Source organism: Anomaloglossus baeobatrachus, chromosome 11, assembly GCF_048569485.1.
Source record: "Anomaloglossus baeobatrachus isolate aAnoBae1 chromosome 11, aAnoBae1.hap1, whole genome shotgun sequence".
NCBI classification, from domain to species: Eukaryota; Metazoa; Chordata; class Amphibia; order Anura; family Aromobatidae; genus Anomaloglossus; species Anomaloglossus baeobatrachus.
In genome coordinates this window covers 38,630,454-38,649,629 of record NC_134363.1, presented here as the reverse complement: position 1 = coordinate 38,649,629, position 19,176 = coordinate 38,630,454, and the positions used below count along the sequence as shown (strand labels likewise).

The 19,176-nt window shown below is 42.1% G+C and overlaps 1 protein-coding gene across 2 annotated transcripts in view; it reads right to left on the bottom strand.

The window, feature by feature from the left end:
• Positions 1-17,825, bottom strand: part of NECTIN2 (nectin cell adhesion molecule 2) — a 96,612-nt gene extending 78,787 nt beyond the window's left edge. The window contains exon 1 of one of the 2 annotated variants that reach the window (XM_075327648.1): positions 17,511-17,825. In XM_075327648.1, the coding sequence (XP_075183763.1) occupies positions 17,511-17,550 (40 nt within the window). In that variant the 5' untranslated portion in view covers positions 17,551-17,825. The remainder of the gene's footprint in view (positions 1-17,510) is intronic. The other variant, XM_075327649.1, reaches the window with a different exon arrangement.
• Between the last annotated feature and the right edge of the window lie 1,351 nt (positions 17,826-19,176).

The window sequence follows — 19,176 nt, the reverse complement described above, 5'->3', positions numbered from 1 at the left end:
AGTTTGCCGAATGTTTATACAAGTAGGGTGAGAAGGTCACCAACAGATTACCATCTACAATGCTGGTGCCGGCCGTGTAACACAGCTGATACCTGTGTTGTATGGAGCAGGCCAAGTTCCTGAGTCAACTATGTGCCAACTGTGAAACAAGAAAAAGAAAAAAAAAAAAAACTGTGGCCAATCGAACCTTGGACAGAGGATGTCTCCAGTGCCATGAGTTTGCTGAATGTTGGTACAAGTAGGGTGGGAGGGTCTCCAACAGATGTCTATCTACAATGCTGGTGCCGGCCATGTAACACAGCTGACACCTGTGTTGTATGGAGCAGGCCAAGTTCCTGAGTCAACTCTGCGCCAATTGAATCTTGGACAGAGGATGCCCCCAGTGACAGGAGTTTGTCGAATGTTGGTATGAAGTAAGGGGTCACCAACCGATGTCTACCTACAACACTGATGCCGAACATGTAACACAGCTGGTACCTGTGCTGTATGGAGCAGGTGAAGTTCCTAAGTCAACTGAACCTTGGACAGAGCATGCTCCCGGTGCCATGGGTTTGCCAAATGTTGGTACAAGTAGGGTGGGAAGGTCACCAACAGATGTCTATCTACAATGCTGGTGCTGACCGTGTAAACACAGCTGACACCTGTGTTGTATGGAGCAAGCCAAGTTCCTAAGTCAACTGTGTGCCCATCGAACCTTGGACAGAGGACACCTCAGTGTCATGGGTTTGCTGAATATTGGTACAAGTAGGGTGGGGAGGGTGACCAACAACCGATGACTATCTAAAAAGCTGGTGCCTGTCGTGTAACACAGCTGGAACTTGTCCTGTATGGAGCAGGCCAAGTTCCTGAGTCAACTGTGCACCAATTAAACCTTAAACAGAGGATTCCACAAGTGCCATTAGTTTACCGAATATTGGTACAAAGTAAGGGGTCACCAACTGACATCTACCTACAATACTGGTACCAACCATGTTCTGCAGCTGGCACCTGTGCTGTATGGAGCAGGCCAAGTTCCTGAATCAACTGAGCCTTCGACAGATCATGCCCCCGGTGCCATGGGTTTGCCGAATGTTGGCACAAGAGGGGGGGGGGGGGGTGGTAGTCACCAACCGATGACCTACATCTACAACGCTGAGCATGTTATAAGTCTTATTTTAAGCCTCAAGTTGGAGACCACTTTGGTACAGAACCATACAACTTACGGCAAAAAGGTTGACGTCTCGGGCATCCTTCGAAAATACGCCTTTGACCTCTGTATTAGAAACACAGCTAATCATAGCTTATATAAAGCTTCAGTCACGGCATCAAATGTACAACTCCCTCGCTAATGCTACGTTAATTACTTAGCCTGGAAACTAATGACTTGTGCAAATGACAAAAATAAAAGATATATAGAATAATCTACCAAAGTCATAAACCGAGCGACTCATTCTAAAATAAACACTCTCCGACACAAAAATACTCATAAAAGTCCCTATATACACCGTTATGACCTGTCTCTGACACAGCCGAAATGCCAGCAGTTACTACCCAGCAATTATGTGTAACCGCTGAAGCAGTTGTCTGGAATAGGAGGAAATACAAAGAAGAAAAGGTCTCACCGAGCCAAGGTGGAGGGCAGGCACTTGTCAACAGTAACACAAGACTCCGACCCACCCCCACCCCAAAAGTAACAAAGAAAACCTGTACTAAGACCTCTCACAAGGCACAAGAAAAATTGTATACGCTTAGTTGTCAAATAAAAAAAGGTTACATTTACGACTCTGGCGGACCACCGGCTGAGGCTCCATACAAAACACATCACTTAGCAATGTCCTCATAATGCTTTATGAAAAAAAGAGCTACAAGGTCTCCATGGTCTACTTTCTGCATATACTTGTCATCGGTGTATTATTTGGGAGGGTCAGTCTCAGAAAATGACTTCTGAATGATTTCCAAAAAGTCACATCAAAAGGGACTATTGTGAGGAGAAGCAATGGTCCAGATCGAACTGTAGAAGGTCATCATGGCACCACCACCTCATCTCTTGGACCAGACAGACTGGCATGTTCTAACAGTCAACTTGTGGAATGACTACTCAACCAAGACCAAAAAGAGGTTTGTCCAGATTGAAAATCTGAAAAGCAAATGGTCTGACCCCATTAGAAACTAAGATAGTGATCACTGGGCAGTAAGACTGTCTGTAGGGGGACGCCAGGTAAACAAGACGTTGGATATGGCCAAATTGAGAATCAATGATCCTTACAACTAAAAACAGTAAACACCAGAGATGTCCGGCATGCCGTGGATGAGAAGTGAAGACCAACTACCATGGAAGACCAGGCTAGACGCTGGACTAGGACTGAATTAAATTGGTCATCCCAACTATTTTTACTTCTCGAATAAATCTCCCAACATACTTAAATCTCATAGAGGTGTCCTGTTTTGGTTTTAGTTTTTTTTCCCCCCATGGACGTCCACTCCATCTATACCGTCCATGATGTATTTCAGATCCACAAAGTTGTCCTCAATCAAAAATGAAAAGGATTACCCAAACCCTAAGCAAGAATTTGGGACCAAGAAGGCATCATGGTAGGCTTCCATAAATCTTATTTGATGCCTCACCTTGAAAGTCTGAGAAGCTCCCAGGAAAAAAAAAAAAAAAAAAAAAAAAGAGAAGAAAGAAAGAAGGGGGTCCTCCTAGACTTATGGAAAAGTTGACAAGTCATCTCAGTCCACCAAAGTCTCCCAAATCCTCTCAGAATGCAGAGCTGGGTGACGGGATAGCAATCGTATCCGGGCAGTGGCACAATGGGGGCCCCAAAAGTCCTTTATGAAAAAAACTTGCAATAATTGGGGGCCCCTTAGGAGCTTTTGCATCAGGGCCCACAAGCTTCAAGTTATGCCAGTAGGTACGGTGTCATTCATTTTGGAAGAAAGTAGCCATGTTTAATAATACTAGACAACTGAGTTGTTGGATTTGAGGATGTTCTCGTTCTTTACTTTATTTTAAACTATTTGGAGCCACAATGAACACTACAGAACGTGGTCAAAACGACTGAAACAAGCGCGTATCAAGGGTATGAAGCCTGCTGGACAGGTTGTGCCAGGATTAAGAGTAAAGTAGGGACCTGAATAGAGAAAGTCAACAAAGAAAGTTTCACTTTACACCTCATACAGCTGATACTCAATAGTCCGAAACTCCACATCTACTGTATATACCGGGTACGAAGCCTGGTCTATGGCAAAATTATATTAATAATATATATATATATATATTTTTATTTTTTTTTTGGGAGGGGGGCTGGTTTTAATACAAAGTGCATATTTTATGTACTAATATATGTGCATAATTATTATTATATATATATATATATATATATATATATATATATATATATATATATATATATATATATATATATATATATATACATACACACACACACACACACCAACCCAGGAAAGGAAGACGAAGAGTCACCTCTGCTGCAGAGGATCGGTTTATCCGAGTCACCAGCCTCAGAAAAAAAAAAAAAAAAAAAAAAAAAAAAAAAAAAAAAAAAAAAAAAATCGCAGGTTAACAGTAGCTCAGATTAGGGACCAGGTCAATGCCATAAAGAGTTCTAGCAGCAGACACCTCTCTAGAACAACTGTTAAGAGGAGACTTTGTGCAGCAGCCTTCATGGTAAAAATAGCTGCTAGGAAACCACTGCTGAGGACAGGCAACAAGCAGAAGAGACTTGTTTGGGCTAAAGAACACAAGGAATGGACATTAGACCAGTGGAAATCTGTGCTTTGGTTTGAGGAGTCCAATTTTGAGATCTTTGGATCCAACCACCGTGTCTCTTTGTAGAAAAGGTGAACGGATGGACTCTACATGGCTGGTTCCCACCGTGAAGCATGGAGGAGGAGGTGTGATGGTGCTTTGCTGGTGACACTGTTGGGGATTTATTCAAAATTGAAGGCATACTGAACCAGCATGGCTACCACAGCATCTTGCAGCGGCGTGCTATTCCATCCGGTTTGCGTTTAGTTGGACCATCATTTACTTTTCAACAGGACAATGACCCCAAACACACCTCCAGGCTGTGTAAGGGCTATGTGACTAAGAAGGAGAGTGATGGGGGCTACGCCAGATGACCTGGTCTCCACAGTCACCAGACCTCAACCCAATCAAGATGGTTTGGGGTGAGCTGGACCGCAGAGTGAAGGCAAAAGGGCCAACAAGTGCTAAGCATCTCTGGGAACTCCAAGACTGTTGGAAAATCATTTCCGGTGACTACCTCTTGAAGCTCATCAAGAGAATGCCAAGAGTGTGCAAAGCAGTAATCAAAGCAAAAAGGTGGCTACTGTGAAGAACCTAGAATATAAGACATATTTTCAGTTGTTTCACACTTTTTACACACATACACAACCGAAATGGAAAAAAAAAAAAAAAAAATTCTAATACAATTTTTTCTTCTTTTCCCCTTTTTTGGTGCTAGGAGGAAAATTACTATTTTCCCAAAAGTAGTGCAGTCCACAGAAGATCTCATGCCCTCACTAAGACTCGATTGGCCACATCTATAGGCGATCGTATGAACCAACAAGTCTAGATACCCACGTACGGCCATACTAGAGCTCTACAATTCCAACTATGACCCCCAGAGAGACATAAAAGGGGCCGACAATTCCAACAGCCGGTAAAGTAAAGCCTATTGTGTTTCAATATAAATAAAAGTACAAAAAAAGAAGCAGCGCATTGTGTATTTTATTTCAATGTTGACGACGCCATTTCCTGGAGGAAGTGTAACATACGCGCGGGAGGAAGTAGTTGACATCTGGCGGTTGCTTCGCTGGACCCTACGTGCAGTGTAAAGGGTTAACCAGAAGCACAAAACTTTTAGGACTCTACTCCCAAAGCTCGAAGCCAGCGCTCCAGAAATAAAAGATGCCAGTGTCATCAAAAAACAATCCACCAGTGATGAGTCTATACGATGACTAAAGGAGATTTAGTAAAGTAATATCAGACCCGTGCCAAAAGGAATGTCTACTGCAGCCGCGGCCATTAATAGTCACATGAGTGGCTCGGGACGTGGCCCTTTAATCCGCACTTATCCGGGAATTTCTGCGTGCCGGATCCAGTCCATAATTATAAAATACAACCTGCGCCAACTCATCCCAAGTTTTACAGTATCCGGAAGAGTTTATCAAGACAACCCCGGTCCATGTGCACGGCAAACAGGTCCGTCTCTGAAGGGCTCTGTATTCCATGGCCGCCAGAAGAATCGGCCGGCCTAATGCGTTCCTACATTTTCCTTGCAAATTTGTAGGTATTAGCAGCCTCTCTGGTGTAAATAGTGAACGCTGTAGCAGCCAAAAGGAGCTTTCAAAAGAGGTCGTGTTATGTTCATTAATGGGTAAAATTGCCATGTGTTTGCACCTACTCTACTTAGTTTCCTAGGTAAGGAGTGAGCACTTGCAAGCTGTTTGCTGAAGAGCTGGTAAGTGCTGCTCTGGAGCTAATGGATCTGGATTAGAGAGGAGTGATCCCAACGTTGGGGTTCATATTGAACACTGGGTGTCTGTCACACTAGGTATGGAGAAGTACCAAGCGAACGGTGGAAGGGAAGCCCTGTGTCTAGGGAAGGGGGGGAGATTGTGACCCCTGACCAAACCTACTGCTGGTCCCTGGGCTTCCCTCACCACCCTAGACAGGTTCTGCACCTATGTGCCGAGCAGGATGCCTGACCCTAGCTATCCCTACTGCTGGTCCCTGGGCTTCCCTCACCACCCTAGACAGGTTCTGCACCTATGTGCCGAGCAGGACTCCTGACCCTAGTTATCTCTAGTGCTTGTCCCTAAATAGGAAACACGTGGGATGAGCTCTTCATCAACCCCACTAAACACTGCAGAAGTCACAAGGTGGACACAGGGAAAAAAAAAAAAAAAAATAAAAAAAAAAAATGAACTACTACAGATGACACAGGTAGGAGTACAAGCCACCTGCTTGCAACCAAGGCTTAAATGAGCTGAAAATCTCCAGCACCAGGTCAAGGAAGGAAGGAAGGAAGGAAGGGATATTTAGGCACTAAAGGGAATACTTCTGATCAGCAGCTGGGTGGAAGTTGAGCTCCTGCTGCGTCCAAAAGGGGGAGAGATAAATCCAGAAGGAAAGCTACCTATACCAATGATTACTGACAGCAGGAACAATGGAAAGTCAGGGAGCATTTTGTCAGCCAAACACTGTGACCTTCTATGGCCAGAAACCACATGACTGTCACCCATGACAGTCTGGGGCTCAAACTTGAACATGGACCGCGCCTGAGTTCGGGTGCCGTTAGTATGCCAACTACTCGATTGAGCATTGGGGTACTTGGGTACACTTGGTGCTCGGCCCAGTGAGCCGCTTGCAGTATCTGAATTGCTCTCACTGGGGGTATAAAGGATTTCGAATGTAGTGTGAAAAAAAAAAAAAAAAAAAAAAAAAAAAAAAAAAAAAAAAAAAAAAAACACACCGCCCTCCTTCCTCCGGAAATGCTCCGTTTATGGCTGGCCCTACGTGGGTGGAAAGCCAAAACTGCCCAATCATTGACTTCCATTAAACTCGTTACTCAAGTCAATAAGTTGGAGTCCCCATTGAGGGGCAAGTTCAGGTCAACTAAAGTCCGGTCGAATCCGGTGAACCCAAACATCCATGGGTCTACTCATCTCTAATCTCGACAGCTTCAGTGCCCTTGTGCCATAATGTAGGGGCAAAACCGGGAGAAGCATAGTTTGGGAAGGAGTGCATCCATTTTGCCTCTACGATTGGTCAATCAGGAGTGCACCGCCCACGTCATCCAGGAGCTATGGGAGAAAAGATGATGTCCTGTTGGGTCCAACTCTTCAGATGCTATAGTTAGCTAGCGGTATAAGCATTTCCCCCTACAGGTCTCCACTCTATGGGTACGTCCAACATTAACAAAGAGGACTCTACCAATTGTGCACCATTTATTGGACAGTGTCAGGCTCCCTCCGATATAGTAGTGTCTTCACACAAGGTTGAGATTGGTCCAGAAATGGTCCTTTAAAATTCCGCATTAGCTCACTATTGTACACAAGGTCACAGCGCAAGAAAAAAAAAGGAATATATACACGGCTGTAATTCTCCGGAAGGGACAAGCCATACGTGCAGGTTGCACGGTCGCATCGGGCTTTTCCATTCCAGATGCAGACAGGTCCCATTCATCAAAGCAAATCAACAAGGTGAATTTGTATTCTGCGCGACTCCGGCTTTAAATGGATTAACTGGCAACTTTGGAGGAAAGCTGTCGGCCTGATCATTTAGTTGAGTTTCAGCCATTGGAGAGTTAAGAAAACAGCAAAGAAAAAAATCCAACCAGGCTTTGGCCAAACTACTTGTGTATGACCTGTGCCAACCTAGCCCAAATCATATGAAGCGTGGCAACACAGAAGAGCGGAGCCTAGAGTCAAAGGGTTTGGGCCAATATGAAAAAAAACTCATCGTTTTCCCGTCTAGATTCTCACTATATATATATCCAATGCATTGCACGTATGCTCATGGTATCATCTACTGCCACCCACCCACCTTTGGCGTAGTAATTGGCAACACAAGAATTTGGCAGCCAACATTGGCCTATGCCACCCACCACAGTATAGTAGCCACAGTTCCTTTTCTTATACATTGGATAATATGTTTATTAAAAGATCTTGACAAAATTATGGGAATGGCCAATTTTGGACAAAATTTACGTAAATTCCTTTAACTTTTTATCCAGGACAATATCTAAAAAAATAAGGTCAGTCCTTTACGGCCTTGTAAATTCAGGACTGTCAGCAGCTATGTTCCTAGTCTACTGAAGGTACAAAACTAAAGAACCCCCCCCCTCCATAGACATAACTTGTCCGAGTGCCGATCTCTGCTTGACCGGAGTGTTGAAGGTGTCCTCTGTAAGAAGCCGCCATCATAGGAGTCTTGGCATTGCCTCTCGTAGAGACCAAAAACGGATCAGCCGGTGAAATGCCAAAGGCTGGATCCCTCTTCCACCAGACATCAGGGGAGATTTGGGAGGTCTACATGTACATTATACTGAAAGGCTTGATCGCTCTTCCTTCTGGCATCAATCGGGGGAGATTTGGGGAGGTCCACCTGTACATTAGACAGAAAGGCTGGATCACTCTACTTCCCGACATCTATCGGGAAAACTTTGGGAGGTCCACATGTACATTAGACTGTTGGACAATATCGACTAATTGGAATGCAAGCTTTGACCCAACACATTATATCAAATGACCGCCCTCTACATTTTGCTTCCCAGTTAAAAAAAAAGAAGGGGGGAGGGGGGGGCCAGATTAATTAAGGCGAAACAATCAAGTGCTCCATAAAATAGCGGGTGCAAAGTTAGTTTTGGGATGGGTATAGTGGTGGGATACAGGAGGTCCCAAAGAGGGTTGGCCGTACAGGCTCGAATACTTCTGATGGGGGCGGGAATCTTCACCAACTTCCAATATCAATGGGGCCAACTGCACCAAGTATGGTTCACAGGACTCTTCGACTTTTGTAGATTTACTGGAGATGGTTATAAGTAAACTCTGAATATAAACCATGCAGTATTGTAACATCCGCTTTATATAAGGCTCGCTTTGTGTATTTTCACCCCCCCTTGTGCCTACAGATGGCCGTACACAAAACAGATGCGTAATTCTTTAATAATCACTAGTGTTATGCAGGGAGCACGCTCGTATTAATCGCTGATCTATCCGACCGTTTCCGAGAGGGGTTAACTCTCGCTGGCATTCGATAAATTTCTCCTTTACGTCTACAGTACACCCTTCTTCTCCGTCGCCGACTGTAACAAGGATAAAATCCGAGGGCAACAGAGCGTAAACCAAGAGCAAAAAATAGACGCGGAGAAGAAAGGGGAAGAGATTGGAATAAGGGCAAAAAACGAAGATAAAATGAATCAGAGGAAGGGGAGAAGAATGAGGAATGAACAATTGGGGGAGAGGTAGTAAAGGAAAGATACGGAAAAAAAACCCAAAACAAACAAACCCCAAGAAAAACTAGAAAGGGGGAAGAGATATCAGGCATAATTAAAAAGGGGCAACGCTGTATCTGCTGCTGCACAATGAAGACGGCCATTGTTGTCGCAACACATGGCAGCTACCGAGCCATTTATGAGAGTCCTGTATAGTAATTAGTAGGAGTAGACTTGGTATACAGTATATTGATAGGTCCCATTATATTTCTAGATTTATAGTCCTGGGACTAGAGAATAGATGGCAAGAGGAAGAAATCAAGGCCACAAGTCGTAGGGCAGGCGCCAACAAGACAACTTGGTTTGGCCAAGATATTGAGACATAGGGTTAAGACAAAAATGAACCTTCGCATCGGGGTGAATGGAGCCCAGATATAGTTTTGCATCGACTATTGGTAAGCTGCACTAGGGGCTGGTAATTTCCATTATATCAATTGGCCCCAGTGCCAATGTATCTCCTTATCTAAATTGGGGGCCCGAGGTATATGGTACCCTATATGTAAGTATCCCGTCTTGGAGGTCTATAATCTATTGCATTTTCAGAGGTTTCTAAACATGTAATAGACCTTAACGTATCATGCACCATTTACAATACGGAGAAGAGGGATAAACAAATGGACAAGGGGGAGGAAGGAGGAAGGAGGAAGGAGGAAGGAGGAAGGAGGAAGGAGGAAGGAGGAAGGAGGAAGGAGGAAGGAGGAAGGAGGAAGGAGGAAGGAGGAAGGAGGAAGGAGGAAGGAGGAAGGAGGAAGGAGGAAGGAGGAAGGAGGAAGGAGGAAGGAGGAAGGAGGAAGGAGGAAGGAGGAAGGAGGAAGGAGGAAGGAGGAAGGAGGAAGGAGGAAGGAGGAGAGACCAACAAGGGAGTGAAAGCGGGCAAAATATTAAGAACATTAAGGGGGATGAAAGGGGGCAATATATGAAGAACATTGAACATTAAGGGAACGGAAGAGGGGGCGACATACGAAAACCAAACAAGGGAACGTAAGAGGGGAAAACTGAAGAACAACAAAAAGGGAAGAGGAGAAAAAAAAAAAAAAAAAGTGAAGGACTACAAGGAAAATATGATAAAGAACAACAACAACAACGGAACTGAAGGGGGGGGTGTGAAGAAAAAGAATGGAAGGGGGACAACAACAAAAAAAAACAAAAAAAAAAACCCAAAAACATACATTTGCATTGGTCTTATTGATTTCAGACAAGAGGTCACTCACGAAGTTTATGCAGTCAGGTGTAACAAAATAAATCCATTTATTGCACTAATTAGGGTCTCATTTTAAGTCCCCACCTTTGAGTGATGGTCAAGTGTCACGGGAAAGTTTTTCTACAAGCAATATGGACGCCTCCTGGATGTTTTTGTAGGAAGAAGTGATGGCACGGAATGGTAACCAAGCCAGTCGTGTTTTTTGAGTGATGTCTTTAATCCTGCGCGGGGGAGGAAGAAAACAGACCGGATGGCAGAAGTGTACTTTGTGTTCTTGTAATCTCTGCCAATCCTTGGCAATTTCTTTTGAAATAAGGTCTCCTCTATATCTGCAGGTCTTTTTTTTGCTGGAGTTTGTAGCAGATTAAATCAATAAATAACATTTGTCCAGAACACTTGGAACAGATTGGAGATGATGAACGGAAAGTACGAGGAAGATCGTTATTTCTTAAACCTTATTTGTCCAGTCCACCAAGTAAGAATACCTCCACTGCACCCAACTATAGCTACATCCCTGCAATATACATACACACACAGTATATCACAAAAGTGAGTACACCCCCACATTATTGTAAATATATCTTCCTATGGGACAACACTAAAGATCTGACCCTGTGATACAATGTACAGTGTCAGTGTGCAGCTTGCATAACAGGGTAAATGTGGTGTTCTCTAAATAACTCAGCACACAGCCATTAATGTCAACAAAAGTGAGTACACCCCAAGTTAAAATGGACAAATTGTGCCTTAAGTGGGAATATTTTGTGCGGCCATCATTATTTTCCAGCACGGCCTTAACTCTTTGGCATGGAAGTCACAGGAACCACTAGATCTTCATCCATCCTCCATGACATCATCACAGAGCTGGTGGATGTTAGAGACCTTGCACCTTTCCACCTTCCGTTTGAGAAGACCCCACAGAAGGTCAATAGGGTTTAGGTCTGGAAACGCACAGCCGGTCCAGCTAACCTCAGGTTTCTTTAGCGAGGCAGTAGTTGTCTTCAAGGTGTTTGGGGTCGTTATGTTGGCATATGAAGGGAGGGTATCATGCTATGCTTCAGGATGTGACAGGAGATGTTGGCATTCATGGTTCCTTCAATAAACTGTAGCTCCCCACACCCAGCAGCACTCATGCAGTTCCAAACCATGACCCTCCACCATGCCTGACTGTAGGCAGGACACTTGTCTTTATCCTCCTCACCTAGTTGCCGCCACACACGATTGACACCATCTGAACCAAATAAGTTTGTCTCTTCAGACCACAGGACGGTTCCAGTAATCCATGTCTTTAGTCGGCTTAATTCACAGGCAGAATTCTTCAGAGCCATACTGACCTTTCCGTGACCAGTATGAGAGAGTGTGGGAGAGAACACCGAATGCAACACACGTGCTTCCCATTCACACCTGAGATCTTGTAACACTAATGAGTCACGACACCAGGGAGGGAAAATGGTTAATCGGTACTATTTAGTCATTTTCACTTACAGGTGTACTTACTTTTGTTGCCAGAAGTTTAGACATTAATGGCTGTGTGTTGAGTTATTTAGAGGGCACCAAATATACCCTGTTATACAGGCTGTACACACACGGCAACTGTTATAAAGGACTATAGCAAATAGTGCCCTGGACACTTGTATAGGGCATTAGGAAGGAAGGTTGCATTTAGTCAAGAAGGAAGGTTGTATTTGGTTTAAATTGAATCTATCACCAATTTTTTGCTATGTAATCTGAGACCATTGATGTAGGGGCCGAGACCCCAATTCTAGCGATGTGTCACCTACTGGGCTGCTTGCTGTAGTTTTCATACAATCACAGTGTTCTCTGCTGCAAATCTACCAGTTCTCAGAATGCTGAGCTGTGTATAACCTCGCCCACACCACTGGTCAGCTTTCTAAGTACACTGTGCAAGGGCAGAGAGTTGCCAGTACTGGGGGTGTGGTTGGACTAGGAGGCACAAGAAACCTAGTCTTCTAGTGATAATCTCCTGTCGATAAAACACTGATTTTATTGGAACTACAACAAGCAATGAAGTAAGCGACATCACTGGAATCAGGGTCTCTGCCCTTACATCATCCTGCTATCAGATTAGATAGCAAAAAACCTGCTGACCAATTCCCTATAACAGGACAATTCACTCCCCCCCCCCCATTAAAAGTCCTATTTTCATCATTTTTTGCAAGTCAGACTCATTCAAGTCTATAGGGACCCAATGAATTAAAAACAGATCAACTGATCCTTTGCTTAATCGCCGGGGGGGGGGGGGGGGAATTAAATACAAAATTTTATATAATATTTATTAATAGGTTGTGCGATTTATAGTGTAAAAATGATTCCCATCTTATCATAATGCAATGTTCTAGTCATGACAAATAGATAATATTTATTCGTTTATATAGCGCCGTTACATACGGTATATTGTGAGCCCCAATGGGGACAGTGTTGCCAGTCTAGGTTCCCTATGAGTATGTTTTTGGAGTGTGGGAGAAAACCGGAGAAAGCGGAGGAAACCCACGCAAACACAGGGAGAACATATAAACTCCTTGCAGATGTTGTCCTTGGTGGGAATTGAACCCAGGACTCCAGTGCTAACCACTGAGCCACCACAAGACTGCAGTGCTAACCACTGAGCCACCACAAGACTGCAGTGCTAACCACTGAGCCACCGTGCCGGCCATATCAAGCACATAAGCCTGAAAGTGTATTAGGGGGCGTGTCACTATGTAAACCATACAGACACACCCCTAATGCACTTCAAGGCTGATTTGCACATGACTTTAAAGTTGTATTTCTTACCACTGGAGCATCAGATTACAAAACAGATATCATTTTTTATTGCTTCACTAAGACCTATACAGCCGTACCACCAGTGAAATATTTTTGGAAGAGTCCCTTTAAATTCCCCCTTGTGATAACTGGCATCAGCCTGGTCTCAAAAAAGTAAATAAAGTCACAGTTTTTGGGGAAAACATCACATTTCGAATGCACTTCTGTAAACAAAGAGTAGGCTGACCAGTTGATCACTGTATATATTATTATTTCCGGTGATCGGAAAAGAATCATTAGGCCATGTATAATCTTTGTGCAATATCCGGAGTCGACGCCTTCCGACGACACCTTGTAGGCAACTGCAGGGAAGGGTTTTACTACCGGTCAAACCAGAAGTGCAAAGTTTCGGTTTAATCTGTAACTGATCGATCGTCAGTTATTTTTTCCTTATGCATTTGTTTAAAATTCAAAATTTAAACTTTGTACTGGTCAAAATTCAAAAACAAACAAACATTTAAATTTGGAATGCCCACATTTAAACTGCCAAATGCCCCTTTTTGGACAGTTTGTGAACCCAAATTGTCACCTGTCGCAACAGTATCAAGTTTTTAATAACTAATTCTGCAACACTGTCTCAGATCATTAACATTTTAGGTAAAAAAAAAAAAAAAAAAAAAAAAAAAAGTTTCTCAAAGGCTCTATCCTGCAACAAAGAAACTCAATAACTAGTATCGGTGAGAGAGGGGGGGGATGGGGCACAACAATCACTGTGAGAGCCGGGTGTATACAAGGGACGGTGACCTCAGGTTTTTGTTTTTTTTCTTCTCTCAATCCCATATACAATAAGCTCCCATGGAGATACAGCCCAGATCACCCCTCCCCCATATCTAATTATTACCCATGCATTCTCAGAATTCCAGAACAGCACAGACCACTCACTTTATACAGAGAGGAGATGGTATAATGAGGGCAGAGCTGGAAAGTGCAAGAAGCAGGAGAGGATAGAAAACCAGTCTGCCCAACACCAGGCTTTACTGGGTTTCTAAAGCTTATTGGGTCCTCGCTTTTATTGCATTATCGTTTCATTTCTGTCTCCATCAAATCCTATTACCTGATGCCATCTGCTTAAGTTTTTAGCAACAACAAACTAATATATTTAGCACATACTAAGTTTTTCGGGACAATACCCCTTTAATAATTTGACCTCCGTTCTGTCAGTTGCAATGGAATATTTAAAGGGCTCGACGTTTGAATTACTACCTAGCCTCTGCCACCCTCCAATTAGTGTGTGCGCACAAGGTGTAACCCTTTTTTTGGGGAGGGTGGGGGAAGGGTTGTCGTTTGAAGTAGGTTGGCTGCAAAAAACAAAAACAATGGTGGTTTAAAAAAAAAAAAAAAAAAAAAAAAAAAAGGTAATGTGCACATGCTGTAGATTAGGTGCAGGAATTTCCTGCATCAAATCTACACCTGGTAGAAAAATGCACAAAAAAAGCATGCATTTTTATGCCATGTATTTTTCTGAAAATCCTATTCATGTCACTTTGCTGCTGTTTTTGTGCACACTTGATTCTTTAAAATGGGAGGTTATTTGGAGTAAGCTCACCCCCCCAAAAAAATAAATATTAAAAATACCATACATTGCTATTCCTTTACTGTTGATGTGTTCAGTCCTTTGAGAGATTTTTTCCCATTTTGAGTTCTAAAACAAACACTTGGCGGGAGAAAAGGAAAGTGACGGTCATTTCTAGGAAGAAGCTTCTCCTGATAGGAAATGCTCCAAATTAGGCACCAACCAATTGAAAGGATATATAATAAAAAAATAAAATAAAAAAAAAAATACACATTCTGTATATTTTACCAACTCTTGCAAGACACATAAATAAATAAATAAATAATCCTCAAAAAAATTCCCTTAAGGCAACATGCACACGGAGTATTTGGTTGCAGAAATTTCTGCGCCAAATATGCACACTCGTTTTTTGGTGCGATTTTCCCCCCTGGGGTGGAAAAAGACTGAAAGAATCGACATGCTGCAGATTAAGGTGTATCTCCTGGCAATAAAAAAATAAATAATGCATTTTTTGCAGTGTTTTCTTTTCTATGCATTCTGGGGTGTAAAACGCTGCAAAATTGAAATTTCTGCACCAAATCTGCAAGGGAGAAAAAAAAAAAAAAAAAAAAGTAGAAAACACACACACACACACACACACACACACACACACACACAAAACTTCAGGATTCTCATTGTCTTTGTTGGCATAAGTATTTGCATTTGTGAGAAACCTGCACTCAAAAACGCAGAGAAATGCACTGTGTGCATAGGGCTTAAAAAGTCACATTACCTGAAGAAAAAAAAATGTTTAAAAGAACAGAGAGTCCTCAGTGGTTGATACCTTTTAATGGCTAACTGAAAAGATGGTAATAATTGCAAGCTTTCGAGACTACTCAGGTCTCTTCATCAGGCATGGTATAACACAAAATCTGAACAGTCACATATTTATACACAACAGGACTTAGAATAGTGCAGTAAAAAAAAAAAAAATAAATAAAAAAAAATAATAATTATTATTATTAATAAAATATTTTATTTTATTTTTTTAAGTCATTTAAAAAAAAAAATAATACTGCATTTTAAATGTAATGTGTGCACACAGCCTACACTCTCTGTGCAGAAGCATTGCTTGGGGCCTATCCAAAAAGGCAGGCCTGGGGGTTACTTTTAGCTATGAGTAGAGGAGGACCCCCTAACTTTCATCATACATAGACTTTATACAAATATATAGGGATGAATGTCCCTCATCAGCTCACAAATAAATCTACCACAATCACCAATACCCAATTTACTATGGATTTAACCCTATGCGGCCCAGAATCCGCCCCTTCCACATCATACACCCTGCTCTGATTAGATAAAAGGGAAGAAAATCCAGTTCCTTTAGATCTGTTTATACTAAAACAAGGAAATAGGAGCCCAGTATGTGTCAGGGAGAAAAGGTCAATGTATACTGGAGGAGCTTCATGAGCCAGGGCTGTGATATGGAGGGTGTGTATAGGGATCAGGCAGGTATTTATGGGCAAAGTCACACAATACTCTACAGTATGATAGGAGAAAGGGGATATAAAAGAGGTATATACAGCAAAGACAGGGGGCAACAAGGTAAATGTGCATAGGGAACGTAGTGCATACATGCGTTGTAGCCCTAGTATATAAGTATGCATTTATATAGGGAATGTAGCTACAGCATATAGGTATATAGTGTTTAAAAGTATATAACAAATGTAGCCATAGTAGAGTGTTTAGAGAATGTGTAGCCATAGTATATGGGAAATGTAGTCATAGCATATACGTATATAGGGAATGTAGCCATAGTATATAGATAGTGTATAAAAGTATAGAGAAAGTAGCCATAGAATAGAGAGAGTGTATAGGGAATGTAGCTATAGTATATAGAGTGTACACATGTATATAGGGAATGTAGCCATAGTATTAACAGAATGTAGCATAGTATATACACATGTATATAAGGAAATGTATCCATTGTATACAGGTATATAGTGTCTATACATGTATATAGGAAATGTGGCCATATTATATACACATACATGTATATAGGGAATGTGGCCATAGTAAAATTATATATTATATAGTGAATACATAGATTGTAGCCATAGTATATATACATACACACACACACGCAGGGAATGTAGCCATAGCATATAGGGTGTATACAGGGATTGTAGCCATAGTGTATATATGTAGAATGAAGCCAATGTATATAGGGATTGTAGCCATAGTATATAGAGTGTATACAGGGATTGTAGCTGTGTGTGTGTGTGTGTGTATATATCAGCCATAGTATATAGGGATTGTAGCCATAGTATATAGAATGTATACAGGGATTGTAGCCATTAGTATATACACATATATAGAGAGAATGTAGCCATTAGTATATACACATATATAGAGAGAATGTAGCCATAGTATATACACACACACACACACACACACACGTATATGTAGAATGCAGCCATAGTATATAGGGATTGTAGCCATAGTATATAGAATGTATACAGGGATTGTAGCCATTAGTATATACACATATATAGAGAGAATGTAGCCATAGTATACACACACACACACACATGAATATATAGAATGCAGCCATGGTATGTAGGGATTGTAGCCATAGTAATAAATCCCAGCCTGGTATACAGATCAGCAGGGCAGAATGTTCAGGATATGGAATATACTCGGCTCTGTGTAACCGTCAATATTTACCGAATCCTGGATACAATGTAACAACGTTTAATAAACAATCCAATACAAATGTCTCCATAACCTGTAGCCCCGGAGCCTGAGAGGGGCTGCACAGGGGGCTCAGGACTGGGGATAGGAGCACTAGCTGTTGTAGGCAGGACCCATCCAGGTAATAGCTCAGTCAGAGGCCATATTGTAAGTGGTAAGTTTGAGGCTTTATATAAGCAGGTGCTGTAGATTTAAGGGGTGCAATGCAAAGTATGGGGGGGGGGGGTCACTTTACCTGAGCAGAGCAGTCCCAGCAGAGAGCAGAGCAGCAGCATCCTGCAGGCACTGTGTGTGTGTGTGTGTGTGTGTGTGTGTGCGTGCGTGCAGCTGTCTCTCTTTTTCCTGTGTAGCTGTTGCTTTCCTTGCAGCTCCTCTCCTGTAGGAGACTCTGCTCCTTCTTCTCCTTCCTCTGCTCCTTCTTCTCCCCAGTATCAGTCACCTCTCCCTCTTCACAGCCTTGCACTGTGGAACTGCTCCCATCTGCTGACGTCACTCCTGTACTATTATCATACTAGAGCCCTCCTCCTTTCACCTGTTCATCCAGGATTAACCCTCTCCTTCCTGCAGGGCTGGGGAATCTAGGACACTGCATGATCTGACATGCACAGAGAGGACAGCCAGGATCTAATGAATTCTATCCAGCACTGCTGCTGCTGGAATATTAATACATGTTAGTATCCTGCAAAAAAAATAAAAAGGAGAGGGGGGAGGAGATCCTGGATTTATAATGCAAATCCACTGTAAAAATAAAATCATCTGTTCTTTTTTTTTCTTGAAAAGAAAGACAACTAAATACAATAAAATACAATCAATATAACCAGCATATATTGGGTCATCACCCAGCTTTCCCAGGCTACTGAATGGCAAGGTGACCTAATTATAAAGTAATAAACATTACCTTTTTGCATCATATCTAGCCTTGGAATCTAGAAATGTTACTGTGATGTTAACTATGAAATAACTAATATAACCAGCACCTTTTGGTCTTCACTCAGCTTTCCCAGGCTACTGAATGGCAAGTAAAGTAATCAACATGTTACCTTTTTGCATCATATCGAGGCTTGGAATCTGGAAAAATTACTGTTAAACCAATGAAAGCCAAAAAATACCTAATATGTAAGCAGCTCCCTTTGGGTCATCACTCAGCTTTCCCAGACTACTGAATGGCAAGTTGAGCTATATAAAGTAATCAACATGTTACCTTTTTGCATCATATCTAGCCTTGGAATGTAGAAAAGTTACTGTGATGTAAGCTATGAAATAACTAGTAATAACCGTCACCTTTTGGTCTTCACTCAGCTTTCCCAGACTACTGAATGGCAAGTTGACCTATATAAAGTAATCAACATGATACCTTTTTGCATCATATTTAGGCTTGGTTAAACTCCTGTAAGCCAAAAAAAAATATCTAATATAACTGTCACATTTTGGTCTTCACTCAGCTTTCCCAGGCTACTGAATGGCAAGTAAAGTAATCAACATGTTACCTTTTTGCATTATATCAAGGCTTGGAATCTGGAAAAATTACTGTTAAACCAATGAAAGCCAAAAAATACCTAATATGTAAACAACACCTTTTAGGTCTTCACTCAGCTTTCCCAGACTACTGAATGGCAAGGTGACCTAATTCTAAAGTAATAAAAATTACCTTTTTGCATCATATTTAGGCTTGGAAATGGTTAAACTCCTGTAAGCCAAAAACAATATCTAATATAACTGTCACATTTTGGTCTTCACTCAGCTTTCCCAGGCTACTGAATGGCAAATAAAGTAATCAACATGTTACCATTTTGCATCATATCGAGGCTTGGAATCTAGGAAAGTTACTGTTAAACCAATGAAAGCCAAAAAATACCTAATATGTAAACAGGTCCTTTTGGGTCATCACTCAGCTTTCCCAG